Genomic DNA, 17,619 nt, shown 5'->3' with positions numbered 1-17,619 from the left:
AAACTCCTGGCACAAATAAGTCAGGAAACCTGGGACACATGGGAAAAAAATCAAACCCAAGAATAATATAGAGGTATAGAGGTATAGAGGAAGGAGAAGAATTTCAGATCAAAGAACCAGAAAATGTTTTCAATAAAATCATAGAAGAAAAATTTTCTATCCTAAAGAAAGAGATTCCTATAAAAGTAAAAGAAGTACAGAGAACACCAAATAGATTGGACCAAAAAGAAAGCCCTGACACCATATAATAGTGAAAACACAAAACATACGGAAGAAATAAAGAGTATTAAAAGCTTCAAAAAGAAAACAACCAAGTTTATATGTACGCAAAGGCAGACCTGTTAGAATTATGCCAGAGTGGTCAATGGAGTCTCTGAAACCAGAAGGGCTTGGACAGGTGTGCTGTAGACAATAAAAGACTGCTGAACCTAGCAAAGACTGCTATACCAGGAAAACTTTCAAACATCAAATAAGATATTCCATGATAAAGACAACTATAAACAGTATGTCTACAAATGCAGCCCAAGAGAAGATACTAAAAGGAAAACTCAAACCTCAGGAGGTTTATTACACCCATAAAAACACAGGAAATAAAGAATCTCACACAAGCAAAACCAAACGAAGGGACACACACACACACCCCAATACCATCAACAACAACACGACTACCACTACATCCCTCTGAGGGACTGGCTAGTTGACACTGTTGCTCCCCACATTGGGGCTGCAAACTCTCTCAGCTCCTTCAGTCCCTTCTCCAACTCCCCCATCTGGGACCCCAAGCATAGCTAAATGGTTGGCTGCAAGCATCCATCTCTGTATTTTTCAGGCTCTGGCATCTCAGGAGACATCCATACCAGGCTCGCATCAGCAAGCACTTCCTGGCACCTGCAATAGCACCTGGGTTTGGCCACTGTAGATGGGATGGATCCCCAGGTGGGGCAGTCTCTGGGTGACCTTTCCTTCAGTCTCTGCGCCATGCTTTGTCTCTGTATTTGCTCCCATGAGTATTTTGTTCACCCTTCTAAGAAGGACTTCGGTCTTCCTTCTTGAGCTTCATGTAGTCTATGAATTGTATCTTGGTTATTCCCATGCTTTTGGGATAATATCCACTGATCAGTGAGTACATACAGTGTGTTCTTTTTTTTTTTTTTTTTTTTGGCACAACTTCATTTCAGACTGTATTTCATTTTACCAACCCATCATTTTACCAACACAAATGTTTTCACATCAAGCCTGGTAGCTGGCATAGTCATGAATCCTTTAGCAAATGGATAATAGGGCTCTCTACCACGGTTCTAGAAACATTCATAAGGCATGAACAATTTAAACATTTTCATTTTAGGAATCCATGTGTAACAATGTAATTTTTGCCCTCAGAGTTATAATTTTTTTTGGTGAAATGATAAGTGTTTATTTATGTTATCGTCAATAACATAGTCATCAGAATAACAAATGAGAGTCCAGATAATTCTTATGACAGCAGGGTAGATAATAAACTCCTGGCTTCTATTGAATTACATATGCAGCAACTCAAATACCGTGTGTTCTTTGTGATGGGTTTATCTCACTCAGTTGTTTGTTCGGTTGGGGGTTTTTTGTTGTTGTTGTTGTTGTTGTTGTTTGTTTTGTTTTGTTGTTGTTGGTTGGTTTTTGGTTTTTCGAGGTAGGGTTTCTCTGTGTAACCCTCGCTGTCCTGGAACTCACTCTGTAGACCAGGCTGGCCTCGAACTCAGAAATCCACCTGCCTCTGCCTCCCAAGTGCTGGGTTTAAGGGCATGTGCCACCACTGCCCGGCTGGTTTACCTCACTCAGGATTATATTTTCAAGTCCATTTGCCTGCGAATTTCATGAAGTCATTGTTTTTACTAGCTGAGTAATATTCCATTGTATAACGTGCCACATTTTCTGTATCCATTCCTCTGTTGAGAGACATCTGGGTTGTTTCTAGCTTCTGTCTATTATAAATATGGCTGCTATGAACATAGTGGAGCGTGTGTCCTTATTACATGTTGGAGCACCTTCTGGGTATATGCCCAGGAGTGATATTGCTGGATCCTCCGGTAGTACTATGTCCAAATTTCTGAGGAACCGCCAAAATGATTTCCAGAGTGGTTTTGCTAGTTGCAATCCCATCAACAATGAAGGAGTGTTCCTCTTTCTCCACATCCCTGCCAGCATCTGCTGTCACCTGAGTTTTTGATCTTAGCCACTCTGGTGTGAGGTAGAATCTCAGGGTCATTTTGATTTGCATTTTCCTGATGACTAAGGATGTTGAATATTTTTCTAGGTGCTTCTCAGCCCTTCAAGATTCCTCTGTTGAAAATTCTCTCTTTAGCTCTATTCCCCATTTTTAAAATAGGGTTATTTGGGTCTCTGGAGTCTAACTTCTTGAATTCTTTGTATATATTAAATATTAGTCCTCTATTGGATATAGGATTGGAAAAGATCTTTTCCCAATCTGTTGGTTACTATTTTATCCTACTGACAGTGTTCTTTGCCTTACAAAAGCTTTGCAATTTTGAGGTCCCATGCTTGATCTTAGAGCATAAGCCATAGTTGTTCTGTTCAGGAACTTTCCCCTGTGCCCCTGTGTTCAAGACTTTCCCCCACTTTCTCTTCTATTAGATTCAGTGTATCTGGTTTTTAATGGAGGCCCTTGCTACACTTGGACTTGAGCTTTGTACAGGGAGATAAGTATGAATCAACTACAAGCTGACTGGCAGTTGAACTAGCACCATTTGTTGAAAATGCTCTTTTTTCCACTGGTTGGTTTTAGCTCCTTTGTCAAAGATCAAGTGACCATAGGTGTGTGGGTTCATTTCTGGGTCTTTAATTCTATAACATGGATCTACCTGCCTGTCAGTGTACCAATACCATGCATTTTTTTTATCACTATTGCTCTGTAGTACAACTTGTGGTCAGGGATGGTGATTCCCCCAGAAGTTCTTTTATTGTTGAGAATAGTTTTCTCTATCCTCGTTTTTTTTTTTTTATTCCAAATGAATTTGAGAATTGCTCTTTGTAATTCTATGAAGAATTGAGTTGTAATTTTAGTGAGGATTGCATTGAATCTCTAGATTGCTTGCATGGTGGCCATTTTTAATTATATTAATCCTGCCAATGTACAAACTTCCATCTTCTGAGATCTTCAATTCCTTTCTTCAGAGACTTGAAGTTCTTGTCATAGCAGATCTTTCACTTGTTTGATTCGAGTCACACCAAGGTATTTTATACAATTTGTAACTATTGTGAAGGATATCATTTCTGTAATTTCTTTCTCAGCCCGTTTATCCTTTGAGTATAGGAAAGTTATTGATTTGTTTGAGTTAAAGTTATATCCAGCCATTTTGCTGAAGTCATTTATCAGGTGTAGGAGTTCTCTGGTAGAATTTTAGGGGTCACTTATGTATACCAACATATCATCTGCAAATAGTGATACTTTGACTTCTTCATTCCAATTTGTATCCATTTGACCTCCTTTTGTTGTCTAATTGCTCTACCTAGAACTTAAAGTACTATATTGAATAGATACAGAGAGAGTGGGCAGCTTTGTGTAGACCCTGATATTAGTGGGATTATTTCAAGTTTTTCTACATTTAGTTTGATGTTGGCTGCTGATTTGCTGTATATTACTTTTACTTTGTTTAGGTATGGGCCTTGAATTCCTGATCAAACTTTTAACATGAAGGAACGTTAAATGCTTTTTTTAGCATCTAGTAAAATGATGGTGTGTTGTTTTAATTTGAGTTTGTTTATGTAGTAGATTTTGTTGATTTATTTTCATATACTGACTATCCCTGCATCCCTGGGATGAAGCCTACTTGATCATGGTGAATAATCGTTATGATGTGTACTTGGATTCAGTTAGTGAGAATTTAATGAGTATTTTTGCATCAATATTCATAAAGGCAGTTAGTCTGAAGTTCTCTTTCTTTGTTGAGTCTTTATGTGGTTTCAGTATCAGTATAATTGTGGCTTCATAGAATGAATTGGTTAGTGTTCTTTCTGTTTCTATTTTGTGGAATAGTTGGAAGAGTATTGCTATTAGGTCTTCTTTGAAGATCTGATAGAATTTTGCACTAAACCCATATGGTCCTGGGCCTTTTTGGTTGGGAGACTATTAATGACTGCTTCTATTTCCTTAGGGGATATGGGACTGTTTAGACAGCTTATCTGATCCTGATTTAACTTTGGCACCTGGTTTCTGTCTAGAAAATTATCCATTTCATCCAGATTTTCCAGTTTTGTTCAGTATATGTTTTTGTAGTAGGATCTGAGGATTTTTTTAATTTCCTAACTTTCTTTTGTTATATCTACCTTTTTAGTTCTGATCTTTGTTAATTTGGATATTGTCTCTGTGCCTTCTGGTTAGTCTGGCTAAGGGCTTATCTACTTTGTTGATTTTCTCAAAGAATCAGCCACTGGTTTGGTTGATTCTGTGTATAGTTCTTTTTGTTTCTACTTAGTTGATTTCAGCCCTGATTTTGATTATTTCTTGTAATCTATGCCTCTTGGGTCTATTTGCTTCTTTTTGTTCAAGAGCTTTCAGGTATACTGTTAAGCTGCTAGTGTATGCTCTCTCCAGTTTCTTTTTGGAGGCACTCAGAGCCATGAATTTTCCTCTTAGCACTGCTTTCATTGTATCCCATAAGTTTGGATATGTTGTGGCTTCATTTTCATTAAACTCTTAAAATTCTTTAATTTTTTTCTTTATTTCTCCCTTGACCAAGTTATCATTGAGTAGCTTGTTGTTCAGCTTCCATGTGTATGTGAGCTTTCTGTTTTTTGTTGTTATTGAAGGCCTGCCTTAGTCCATGCTGATCTGACAGGATGCATGGGATTATTTCAATCTTTTTGTATCTGTTAAGGCCTGTTTATGACCACTTATATGGTCAATTTTGGAGAAGGTTCCATGAGGTGCTGAGAAGATCTATTCTTTTGTTTTAGGCTGAAATGTTCTACAGTTATCTGTTAACTCCATTTGTTCCATAACTTCTATTGGTTTCACTGTGTCTCTGTTTAGTTTCTGTTTACATGATCTGTCCATTGCTGAGAGTGGGGTGTTGAAGTCTCCCACTATTATTGTGTTAGATGCAATGTGTGCTTTGAGCTTTAGTACAGTTTCTTTTATGAATATGGCTGCCCCTGCATTTGGAGCATAGATCTTCAGAATTGAAAGTTCTTCTTGGTACATTTTTCCTTTGACGAGTATGAAGTGTCCTTCCTTATCTTTTTTGATAACTTTTGGTTGACAGTCAATTTTACTCAATATTAGAATAGATACTCCAGGTTGGGCACTGGTGGTGCACGCCTTTAGTCCCAGCACTTGGGAGGCAGAGGCAGCTGGATTTCTGAGTTCGAGACCAGCCTGGTCTACAGAGCAAGTTCCAGGACAGTCAAAGCTATACAGAGAAACCCTGCCTCGCAAAACCAAAAAAACAAAAACAAAAACAAACAAACAAAAAAAACAAAAAACAAACAAACAAGAAAACCAACCAACCAAACAAACAAACAAAAAAGAATAGCTACCCCTGCTAGTTTTTTGGCACCATTTGCTTGTAAAATTGTTTTTCAGCCCTTCACTCTGAGGTAGTGTCTGTCTTTGACACTGAGGTGAGTTTCTTTTATGCAGCAAAATGTTGTGTCCTGTTTATGGATCCAGTCTGTTAGGCTAAGTCTTTTTATTGGGGAATTGAGTCCATTGATGTTAAGAGATATTAAATAAAAAGGGATTATTGCTTCCTGTTATTTTTGTTTTTAGAAGTGGAATTATGTTTGTGTGGCTATCTTCTTTTGCATTTGTTGAAAGAAGATTACTTTCTTGCTTTTTCTAGGGTGTAGTTTCCCTCCTTGTGTTGGAGCGATCTATCTATTATCCTTTCTAGGGCTGGATTTGTAGAAAGATATTGTGTAAATTTGTTTTTGTTGTGGAATATCTTGGTCTATCCATCTATGTTAATTGAGAGATTGCCTGGGTATAGTAGCCTGGGCTTGTATTTGTGTTCTCTTAGGGTATGTATGACATCTTCCCAGGATCTTCAGGCTTCTTTAGTCTCTGGTGAGGAGTCGGGCGTAATTCTGATAGGTCTGCCTTTATATGTTACATGACTTGTTTCCCTTACTGCTTTTAATATTCTTTATTTGTTTTGTGAATTTGGTGTTTTGATTATTATGTGAGGGGAAGAATTTCTTTTCTGGTCCAGTCTATTTGGAGTTCTGTAGGCTTCTTGTTAGTTCATGGTCATCTCTTTCTTTAGGTTAGGGAAGTTTTTTTTTCTATAATTTTGTTGAAGATATTTACTGGCCCTTTAAGTTGGGAATCTTCACTCTCTTCCAGAACTATTTGGTCTTCTCATTGTGTCCTGGATTTCCTGGATTTTTGGGGCTAGGGACTTTGTGTATTTTCTTTGACTGTTGTGTCAATGTTTTCTATGGTATCTTCTGCACCTGAGATTCTCTCTTCTATCTCTTGTATTCTGTTGGTGATGCTTGTGTCTATGACTCCTGATCTCTTTCCTAGGTTTTCTATCTCCAGAGTGGTCTCTCTTTGTGATTTCTTTATTGTTTCTATTTCCATTTTTAGATCTTGGATAGTTTGTTCAATTCCTTCACCTGTTTGGTTGTGTTTTCCTGTAATTCTTTAAGGGATTTTTTACTTTCCTCTATAAGGGCTTCTACCTATTTACTTGTGTTCTCCTGTATTTCTTTAGCTGAGTTATTTATTTCCTTCTTAAAGTTCTCTATCCTCATCATGAGATGTGATTTTAAATCAGAATCTTGCTTTTCTGGTGTGTTGGGATATCCAGGGCTCATTGTGGCATGAGTTTTGTGTTCTGATGATGCCTAGTAGCCTTAGTTTCTGTTGCTTATTTTCTTGCCCTTGCCTCTCACCATCTGGATATCTCTGGTGTTAGCTGATCTTGCTGTCTGACTTTGGCTTGTCCCTCCTGCAAGCCTGTGTGTCAGTACTCCTGGGAGACCAGTTCCCTCCAATAGGAATTTGGGTATAGAGAGCTATGGCACAGGCTCAGTTCTGAGGTACAGACAGAAACTGGAAGTATCCTATTCCTAGCTGTTCCTTGGTTCCTGTGTCTTGATGGCTCTGGGTGGGTCCCTCTTGGGCCAGGAATTTGAGTAGAAGTGGTGGTCTTACTTGTGTTCACAGGTATGTCAGTACTCCTGGGAGACCAGCTCCCTCTTGGTCAGTATTTGGGTATGGAGAGCTGTGGCACAGGATCTGTTCTAAGCACTGTAGCACAGGGTCAGCTCCTGGCTCAGATGGAAACCACAACATATTGATTCTTAACATCAATGCCCCAAACGTAAGTGCAACCAAGTCCTTTTACAAGAGGAACACTAGTATGGTTTAAATCAATTATTGATCCTCACACACTGATAGTATGAGACTTCAATATCCCAGTGTCACCAATGGACAGGTCATCTAGACAAAAAAAAAATCTAAACAGAAATATTGGACCTATAGTTGTTGTAAATCAAATGAATGAGGCAAGTATTTACAGAACATTTCTTCCAGACACAAAAGAATATACCTTCTTCCAAGAATCTCATAGAACTTTTTCCAAAGTTGACCACTTACTCAGATATAAATCACGTCTCCACAGATACAAGAAAATTGAAATAACTTTCTGCATCCTATCACTGTCACAGAGGAAATCGGTTTACCAACATCAGAAACAACAAAAAGGTTACAAACTCATGGAAACTGAACATCTCTCTACTGAATAAAAACTGGGTCAAGACAGAAATAAAGAAAAAAGTCTTTCTAGAATTGAATGAAAATAAATACACAGCATTCCCAAACTTGTAAAAAAAACAAAAAAAAACAAAAAAACAAAACAAACAAACAAAAAAAAAAACCAAAGAACGTGGTGCTAAGAGGAGAGTAATATTTGCCTACCCCCCAAAAAAGAAAAGAATAGAAAAAGTAAGGGAAGAATTTCATACTAACAGTTAAATAGTACACCTTGAAAGCTCTAGAACAAAAAGATATAAAAATACCCAAGAGGAATAGTCAGCCTGAAATAATCAAACTGAGGGCTGAAATCAATGAAATAAAACAAAGAGAACAATACAAAGAATCAATGAAACAAAGAATTAATTCTTTAATTTTTTTTTAATTCTTTGTTGAGAAAAATCAACAAAATAAACCAACCCTTATCCAAACTAACTAAAAGGTAGAGAGAGAATATCCAAATTAACAAAAGCAGAAGTAAAAAGGGAGACATAGCAAGTCACTGAGGAAATTCAGAAAATCACAAAGACATATTTTTAAAGCTTGTTATGTTGAAAAGGCTAAAAAGATATACATAACTTTCTTGATAGGACCACTTACTGAACTTAAATAAAGACTACACAAACAATTTAAATAGACCTATGACCCCCAGTGAACTAGAAGCTTTCATAAAAAGTCTCCCAATCAAAAAAAATCAATCAAACAAACAAATAAACACAAAACCAGTGCCAAATGGTTTTAGTGCAGATTTACATCATATTTTGAGGAGGAACTAATGGCAGTACTCCTCAAATTATTCCACAAAAAATAGAAACAGAAGGAACATTCCCAAATTTCCCTTGTGAACATAGACGCAAAATACTCAATAAAATCCTTCCAAACAGAATCCAAGAACACATCTAAAAGATCATTACCATAATCAAGTAGGCTTCATCTCAGAGATGCAAAGATGGTTCAGTTTAAAAAAAGAAAATCAGTAAGTATAATCTACCATGTCAACAAACTGAAAGAAAAAAGTCACATGGTCAAAGCCTTGACAAATTTCAATCCCCTTCATGATAAAAATCCTGGAGAGATTACGGATACAAGAAACATACCTAAACACAGTAAGGGAAAATTATCGCCAGCCTATTGTCAACATCAAATTAAATAGAGAAAAAAAATCAAAGTAATTCCACTATAATCAAGAACAAGACAAGGTTATCCACTCTGTCTATATCTATTCAATATATTGCTTGAAAATATAGCATGAGCAATAAATCAACTGAAGAAACCAAGGAGATACAAATTAGAAAGGAAGAAGTCAGAGTGCCATTATTTGCAGATGCCATGATAGTATACATAAGTGACTCCCACTCCCCAAAAAATCCACCAAGGAATTCTTACAGCTGATAAACACTTTTAGCAAAATGTCTGGATACATGATTAATAAAAATAAATAAAAATAAAAATAAAAATCATCAGTAGCTCATCTATGTACAAAAGACAGACTGAGAAAGAAATCAGGGAAATAATACTCACCTTTCACAATAGCTTCAAATAATATAAAATATAAAGTATCTTGAGATAAAACTAACCAGGAAAGTGAAAGACCTATATGACAACATCCCCAAACACTGAAGGAAACAACTGAAGAAGATACCAGAAGATGGAGAGATCTCCCATGCTCATGGATCAGTAGGACTAACATTGTAAAAATGGCCATCCTAGCAAAAGCAATACAGATTCCGTGAAAACCCCATTAAAACCACAGCACAGTTCTTTACAGACATTGAAAGAACAATTCTCAATTTCATATGGAAAAAAACATAGTAGCTGAAACTATTCGAACGTTAGTTTAAAGAAAACCTTCTGGAAGTATCAACATCCTTTATTTTAAGTTGTACTACAGAGAACCACATGTATTGGCATAAAAACAGAGCAGTGATTAATGGAATAAGATAAAGTTCCCTGACATAATCTACACCCACATGAACACCTGATTTTTTTTTTTTATGCAGAAGCTAGAAGACAGCATCTTCAACAAATGGCTTTCCTCTAATGAATGATGAGCATGTAGAAGAATACAAACAAAAACACATCTTTCACCCTGCACAAAACTTAAGTCCAGATGGATCAAAGACCTCAAAATAAAACCAGTCACTGAACCTAACAGAAGAGAAGGTGAGGAAGACACATAGCACAGGAGATGACTTATTGAGCAGGAAACTGGTAGCTCAAGGCACAAAGATCAACAATAGGCCTCATGAAACTGAAAATCTTCTGTAAGGCAAAGAATACCACCAATCAGAAAAAGTGGTAGCCTACAAAATGGGAAAACATTTTCACCAAATCCCCATATAACAGAGGGCTCATATCCAAAATATATAAAGAACTCAAGAAATTAGATATCACCCCCCCCCAAATAATCGAATTTAAAATGAGGTTCAGAAACACAGAAATCTCAAATAGCTTAGAAACATATTTTTAATGCTCAAAATCCATCAGGAAAAAGCAAATCAAAACTACTTTGAGATTCTAATTTACAGTTGTCAGAATGGTAAAGATCAATAATACTATTGACAGTTCGTGCTGATGAGGATGTAGAGCAAGGGGAACACTCCTTCATTGCTGCTGGGAGTGCAAACTTACACAGATACCATGAGAATCAACATAGAATTCCCTCTGAACATTGGGAATTGATTTCCCTCAAGACCCAGTTTAGCACTCTTGAACATATACCCAAAGGATGCTCCATCCTACTACAAAGATACTTGCTCGCATGTTAACTGTGGATTTATTTATAATAACCAGAAACTAGAAATGACCTAGATGTCCATCAACAGATTAATGATAAAGAAAATGTACATTTATACAATGTAGTATTATTCAGATATTTACAAAAATAACTGCATGAAATCTGCAAGCAAATGGGTAGAGCTACAAAAAAAAATAAAATAAAAATCATTCTGAGTGAATTAACCCAGACACAGACAGACAAATATGGTATATGTTCTCTCATAAGTGGATATTAACCACTAATTAAATAATAATCGAACTACAATCTATAAATACAGAGAGGTTAGGTCAAGACGAGGGGGGGTGGTCTTATGACTATCCCTGGGAAGAGGAAATTGAAGAGATCTTAGAGGTGTTCTGGGGATGGCTGTGGATGGGATTGGGAGAGATCAGTGTGAGAAGGAACGGGATTGGATGGAAGGATAGAGTACAGGGAGATTTAACTGCAATTGGGAAGCTTTTGGGGGTGGTGTGAAAACCTAGTGCTCTGGAAACTTCCTGGAATCTGTGAAGGTGACCCTGATGAAGCCTCCTAGTAATAGAGAATACAGTATCCCAACTAGCAAAGCTTCCAGTGGAGGTACTGGGTTGCGTTCAATTGAGTTGTTGTCCAAGAGGGTACCATGGCAAACCCCAAACAACCCAGGATGTTGTTAAAACAAAGGGTTGCTCTCAGAAAACTGACAGTGAGACCCCATTAACAAGGGCAACCTCCACACAACTCACTGAACATGGAGACGTCAAACTGGTACCTTCATGGATGCTTCACTCCTAGGTTCTAGTCTCTTTGGTGCAGGAAGATACTGTGACGGCTACTTAAAGAGAAAGCTAGACACAAACACAGCCACAAAAACTTTGACATACAATTTGTCCTGTTTGCAAAATATGCTAGGGCAACTATGCTTGGAACTTGTGGGAATAGCCAACCAATGTCTGATTTGATTTAAGTCCCATTCTGCAAGAAGGAACCCATATCCAGCACTGCTTGGGTAACCAAGAACCAAAGACTAAGTACTCCAGAGACGTATGGTAAAACCAAACAGAACTGGTCAGGTAAAGAAAAAAATCAATAAAATGACTCCTAATGATATTCTGGTATTCTCATAGATCACTGCCTTATCCAGTCATCATCAAAGAACTTCCTTCAGCAGCAAAGAGGATCAGATGCAGAGAGCCATAGCCAGAATGTATACAGAGTATAAGGGGGAGATTTGAATCAAATTCTTCCCCTCTGAGCTCAGAGAATCCTGTGAAATTGGTAGAAAATATAAGAGCTAGGAAACATAGAGGATACTAGGAGAACAGGACCCTCTGAATCAACTAAGCAAGGCACATGTGAGCTCAGAAAGACTGAAGCTGCAAGCATAGGATCGGCAGGAGTCTGCAACAGATACTCTGTAGATAGATAGATAGATAGATAGATAGATAGATAGATAGATAGATAGATAGATAGATATTAACTGAGTATTTTTATTAGATTCCCAACTTTGAGAACAACTGGGTCTCTGACTCTTGTGGCTGCTCTTAGGACTCTTCCCTTGTTGGGTTGTTGTGTTTAACCTCAATATGATAGTCTTTCCTTTGCCATATTGTATTTTATTTTGTCATGTTTGGTTGTTATCTCTTAGAAATCTGTTACTCTCTAATGAGAGATAGAAAGGTAGTGGTTCCAAAGTAGAGGGGAGGTAGGGAAGAAGTGGGAGAAATGGACAGAGGGGAAAGTATGATCAGGATATATTGTGTGAGAAAAAGATCTTAGAATCTATCTTCAATGAAAGAAAAAAAAGGTTACAGATCATAGAGGGTATAAGCTTGGATGAGACAAATAGGTTGTGTTTATAGTCACTATATACACAAGTGGTCACTGAAAGGTGACTATTTGAAGGAGACTCTCCCACCCAATGCTTTAAATACTGCAGATATTGCTTTTATGTGTATTTTCCTACCTTTATGAAGAAAATAATTATGTTGGAGAAGAACAACACACATAAGTTTAAGGAGTTAAGAAATATCAAAATTTTTATTCATGATGTTTTGCAAAAGAAAGCTGCTTATCAAATAGTGTAAATTATGCTAATCCAAGCATGCCTAAACATAATCATTAATAGCTGTCTTAAGCACCATGTAAAGTTTCACTTATGAGTACCTTTTCATAATAATTATATAGTTTAGAAGAATAAGAGCACAATTGAATAATAATAGGTAGTAGAGACAGAACTCACTCCACACATAGTTCTTTATGGAGTTCTGAGATCTTAATATTGCTATCATTTTTCTATACAGTTTAAGTCAAGGCAAGTGCACACTCTTGTAACTTAGCAATTGGAGATGAAGACAGGTGTCTATTAGCTATCTTTATTGCTTTGCTGTGTCTGTAAAATTATTGTTCTCCTTATTAAGGGCTGTGACACACAGATGATCTATGACCTGCTGCTAAGATTGAAATCCACTATTTATTTACCTGGTGACTTTGTCTGCAAAAAGGTAAGTGCATACTGTTTTCAAGTGCACAGTGAATAATGCATTGGAAGAATTTGGACATAGGTCAATAATGTATTTTAAATAAAATCTGTCTAGAGTGACTTCTATATTATAAAACACCATGACATATACTTAATTCTACAAAACAAACACGAATGCTTGGAATTTAAATGGAACAAGATAATATAGGTTCAATTGTATAGATCATAGAATAGGTATGTAGATAGTTCAAAACCTGTTTGTATAAATTTAAATTACCAATTACAATACACTATCAAATTTAAATATTTTAAATGAAGAATAAAATGTAGATGTGACATATGCTTTTGCCTTGTCTGTGCCATCAGCAAGCTATTTGTTCTATTTTGCTCCCAGTAAATAATCATTGATAATTTTTAAACATTTATTGTGAATTTGATGACTACAAAAGTATCAAATGTTCATCATTTCTTAAAATAGAAACATATAAATGACAGTCATGAAATTCACCATGAAAAGAATAGTAACTATTTCCAAATATTGTGCTTCTCTTTTTATACAGATTAATGGGTCTCATTATGTAGTCCTGACTGCCCTGGAAGCTACTATATAGACCAGGTTGTCATGCAGCTCATAGAAATCTGCCTATCTGTGCTGCTCAAGTGTTGGGATTAGAGGTGTTTGTCACCACACCAGGCTCTTATCATTATCTTAAACATAATTAAGAATATGTCTATAATAAACATAATTAAGAATATGTCTATAATCACAGCTCTCAGCAGGGTCACAAGGTCAAGGTCAACAGGAACTAGATAGGGAGTTCTAAGCCTCCTAATTTACACATCAAGTTCTTGTCCAAAAAAGGAGAGAATGAGGTCCTAAATTTTATATCTAGAAAAAACCTAACTCAATGCTAATAATCAAAATTTAAAACATAGAACATAAAGTTATGTGTTTATGTGATATTAAAGTATAAGTAAAAATGTCTAGGAGAACAAAGGGGACTAACAAATGAGGTTAATGAAGGAAAGGTAGGAGGGTGTGGTGGGATATGTTCAACATCCAATATATATTTGTATGGATTACTAAAAAACAAATTTTTAAAATAAAGGAAAATGTACAATACAAAGAAATGGAGAAGACTTGAGTTCTTGAGTAGTTCACAGATGAGTGTGGATGAGAAATACATGCTTCATCCCAAAACAGTGTGAATAAACACCATGCTATAGGACATAAAGCAAGGGAGACTTCCTGAGGAAGGAAGGCTGTAGTAAGTCTTGGGAAATATTCTGAAGTGAACTCTGTGCTGCGTGAGTATAGAAAAGAACTAGCTTAAGCCAAGCCAGAGAGGAAGGAATCATGTATTCAGCAAGAATATCGAGAACTACAGTAAGACATGTTAAAACAGTGGTATTTATTTCATAAGCAAAATGTAGTTTTGAATAATCTAGGACAGGTACCAGGCAAGTGTCCTGTCCTTCTTATGGGGTTTTATAGTCTAGTGATAATGTGACAACTCACACTATGTCAGCACCATATGAACACAGGCATCTGGGCTCCGTACCTAGTCCTGATGAAGCCTACATATTAGCATTTAAAGACAACCTATCTGATTCTAAAATACAGCCATGAGAAGGGTAGACCTGATGTAAGAGAAAGGAGACAAAATTTAAACCAATATGTAACTGTAAAGTGTACAGTTATATAAGTAGAAGCAGAAGTTGTTAGAGGAAGGCACTTATTCATATTGGAAGTTCATAAAGTCAGTTTGTCAGGTATGACCTTTGTAAAATTTAAATATAAATTTTAGTAAATATAAATTTTGTTGAGTAAAGAAAAAAAAGAAAAGGAAAATCAATAGGCTAATACTTTTTTATGAGAAGTTGCAGCAGTGATCTGAGAGGCAAGAGGGAGCTTATCATAATGGTGCAAAGGAGTGAGCAAAAAAGTAGAAAAAGAAAATCACACGAGGTGTGAGAAATATCAGATACATCAGATGGAGACCACTGGCTTATAGGTGGAACCAATCAGATGAAAGAAGGGGAAAGGAAAAGTGAAGGGTTTATAACTGGAATAGAATGAAAACTGGCTTTAAGAGTTCAAGTCATGGTATATAAAAAGGAAGGCCGAGGCTCTGAAGACACTAATGGTTTGGAGGAGATCAATGAAGGTTGTTATGAAAAGAGACAACTGCGAAGGAGCTGTAAAAGATAAAAGAGGATTCTGGCATTCTGGAAACGAAGCATACACATCCCACATAAACTCACCGTGGTAAAATACAATCTGTTGATAAGTGAAAGCAAACCATGTTCATTAAACTGGAATAAACAGTGCAATTCAAGAGTTCCTTTGGGGCAGTGATTTCCTGGGATGTCATAGGCTTAATGCACTAAGATAGACTCAACTTGTTCCAGACGCTGAAGGGGTTGGTTATTGAGATAACTCTGATTTTATCATCATGTCAAATCAATCCAATAATAAATAATAAAAATGAGAAAAGGAAAGACATAGGAAGATGGAAGAAGAGGCAGAACAATGCAAGTCACTGGTGTTTGGATCTGCTTTGGCTTTTACGTTTGTTTTTATTTCTAAGTGAAGAATTTTGTAATGCCAGATATTGACAGAAAAGAAAAGCTGTTGGCTGACCAAACTTTAGGTAGCTGAATTCAATTTGATATGCATTTACTATTTCTACAAAGATGTGCAGAGAAGGGGGAAGAAAAACATGTCACCTTCGATTAGACATTACCAAAATAACTGAAGCAACACAGAGATCTGATATTCTAAACAGCCTGCAGAAAGCTTGTGAGGATTCCAGACTGCTTGAGATTAATCTTGTGATGAAGTGTCGCTGTACAGAAAGTAGCCACAGGGCCTTTTTAGGCTTAAATTTGGGGGACTTAATTTCCAAAGATTTTCCTGCAATGTTTCTGCAGTAAAGTTTGGGAGTTTTGCCTACCAAGGAGCTCTTCATGATGTTAATGGTCCAGGAGCCACACTGTATCATCTCTCTTCTCTGATGAGGTACCCTGAGTGCTGTGATGTCCCTCACGAGCCTTGAGAATAACTAGCACAAGAATCCAAATACTTTTGACATATATTCTCACTCAGAGTCCCCTTGTTCTACCTGAAGTGCTTGCCTTTCAACACATTCTCCAAATTAGCGCATGGAACAGTCCTAAGTTAGGTTCAGTCTTGTTTTGCACATGCTGTCAGCCACTATTCTCTTAGAGTGATGTCTACTTCGTCTGAGAGCTAATTAAGCTTGCAGAAAAGGCTTAAATTAACCCAGAAATATGCAAGACATAGTGCAAGTTTGGGTTTGTTGATTATGCCTGATCTCCTTGGGAAATTATCAAAATGATCATTAAGAAATAATTAGTACCCATCATGCATTGCTACTTCCAGTCAATTGTAATAACTACCTTTGAAATTCCAGTTCCTTGAAATTAGTTATGCTTTAAAAATTAATAATAATAGGAATATGACCCTAACCAGATGATCACTTCCTAGAATTATAAAAAGAAACACTAATTCTCAAATGACTTACATTATTTTTGAATTGTTCATATTATCTCATTCATTATGAAGATATCAGTCTTGATAGCATGTTTTATGTTACATGTAATTATCTGTATGGACTTCAGGTGATATTGTTAGATTTAGTGTCTGTATGTATGTCAGGTGACATAGGTGCTAGGATTTTAATGCTGTCACTTGGCAGCCTTGTATTTTTGCTTGAGACACTTAGCTTGATTAGCCTTTATTTGCAATTTTCTTAAAGGGGGAAATAAAAAAAGACACTCTCACTGGTATATTTGCAAGAAATAAATGAAGTATTGTATACAAAATACTTTCCAGATAAAATGTAGTACTCTCTGATGAAAGACATATGTGATTTAAAACAAGGAGCTATACAAATATCCACTGCCCTGAAGATTTTTTTAAGATTTATTTTTGTGTATATGTGTGTGTTTCTGCATGAATATATGCTATATGCATGCAGCTGCCCCAAGAGACCAAAAGAGGGCATTAGATCCCCTAAAACTAGAGTTACAGTTGTGAGCTATCTAGTGTGGGAGCTAAGAATAAACTGCTGACCCATCTCTCCAACTCCCTATTTTGTTGAATTTTCAAAGTACAAAGACAAAATATTATTGGCATTGATGTTATATAAGTGGCTATAATAAAAATCCATATATATCATAATTTCTGCTTCAACCTACATTTCATATAAATGTTCAGTTCAGTACACACATATATGTATGTGTGTGTGTGTGTTTTCAGGTATGAATTAGGTGGTAAAAGTTTATAATTGTATACTCCAACCTGCTAGATAATTGTAAAGCATTTGAAGTTCAGGAAAATAACCCTAGGTATTAAAGGACTTTAGAACATCCCTGAGACAGTTAAATTATATTTACAATATTCACAAATGAATGCCTTTTATACATCATACTTTGTACTCAACACTGAAATAAAGTAGACATTGTCTCAATCATGAGAGAACATAAATGATAATCAATGCATTTGAATTTTGAATTGACTTTAGTGTATTCTAACCCATTGAAAGTACAAGAAATGGGAGTATTTGATATTTGTCCACTCATAAAGCAAGATTTTAT

At 36.4% G+C, this 17,619-nt stretch overlaps 1 protein-coding gene across 1 annotated transcript in view; it reads left to right on the top strand.

Moving 5' to 3' along the window:
- Cngb3 (cyclic nucleotide gated channel subunit beta 3) overlaps nt 1-17,619 on the top strand; it is a 211,722-nt gene that overhangs the window by 161,069 nt on the left and 33,034 nt on the right. The window contains exon 14 of the mRNA XM_085838484.1: nt 12,935-13,018. Coding sequence (XP_085694610.1) covers nt 12,935-13,018 — 84 coding nt within the window. The remainder of the gene's footprint in view (nt 1-12,934; nt 13,019-17,619) is intronic.

This window comes from Mus caroli, unplaced genomic scaffold (assembly GCF_978045245.1).
Source record: "Mus caroli unplaced genomic scaffold, Mus_caroli_1 scaffold_6, whole genome shotgun sequence".
Lineage (NCBI taxonomy): Eukaryota > Metazoa > Chordata > Mammalia > Rodentia > Muridae > Mus > Mus caroli.
The sequence above is the reverse complement of the archived record's forward strand: the minus strand, read 5'-3'. Positions and strand labels throughout refer to the sequence as shown.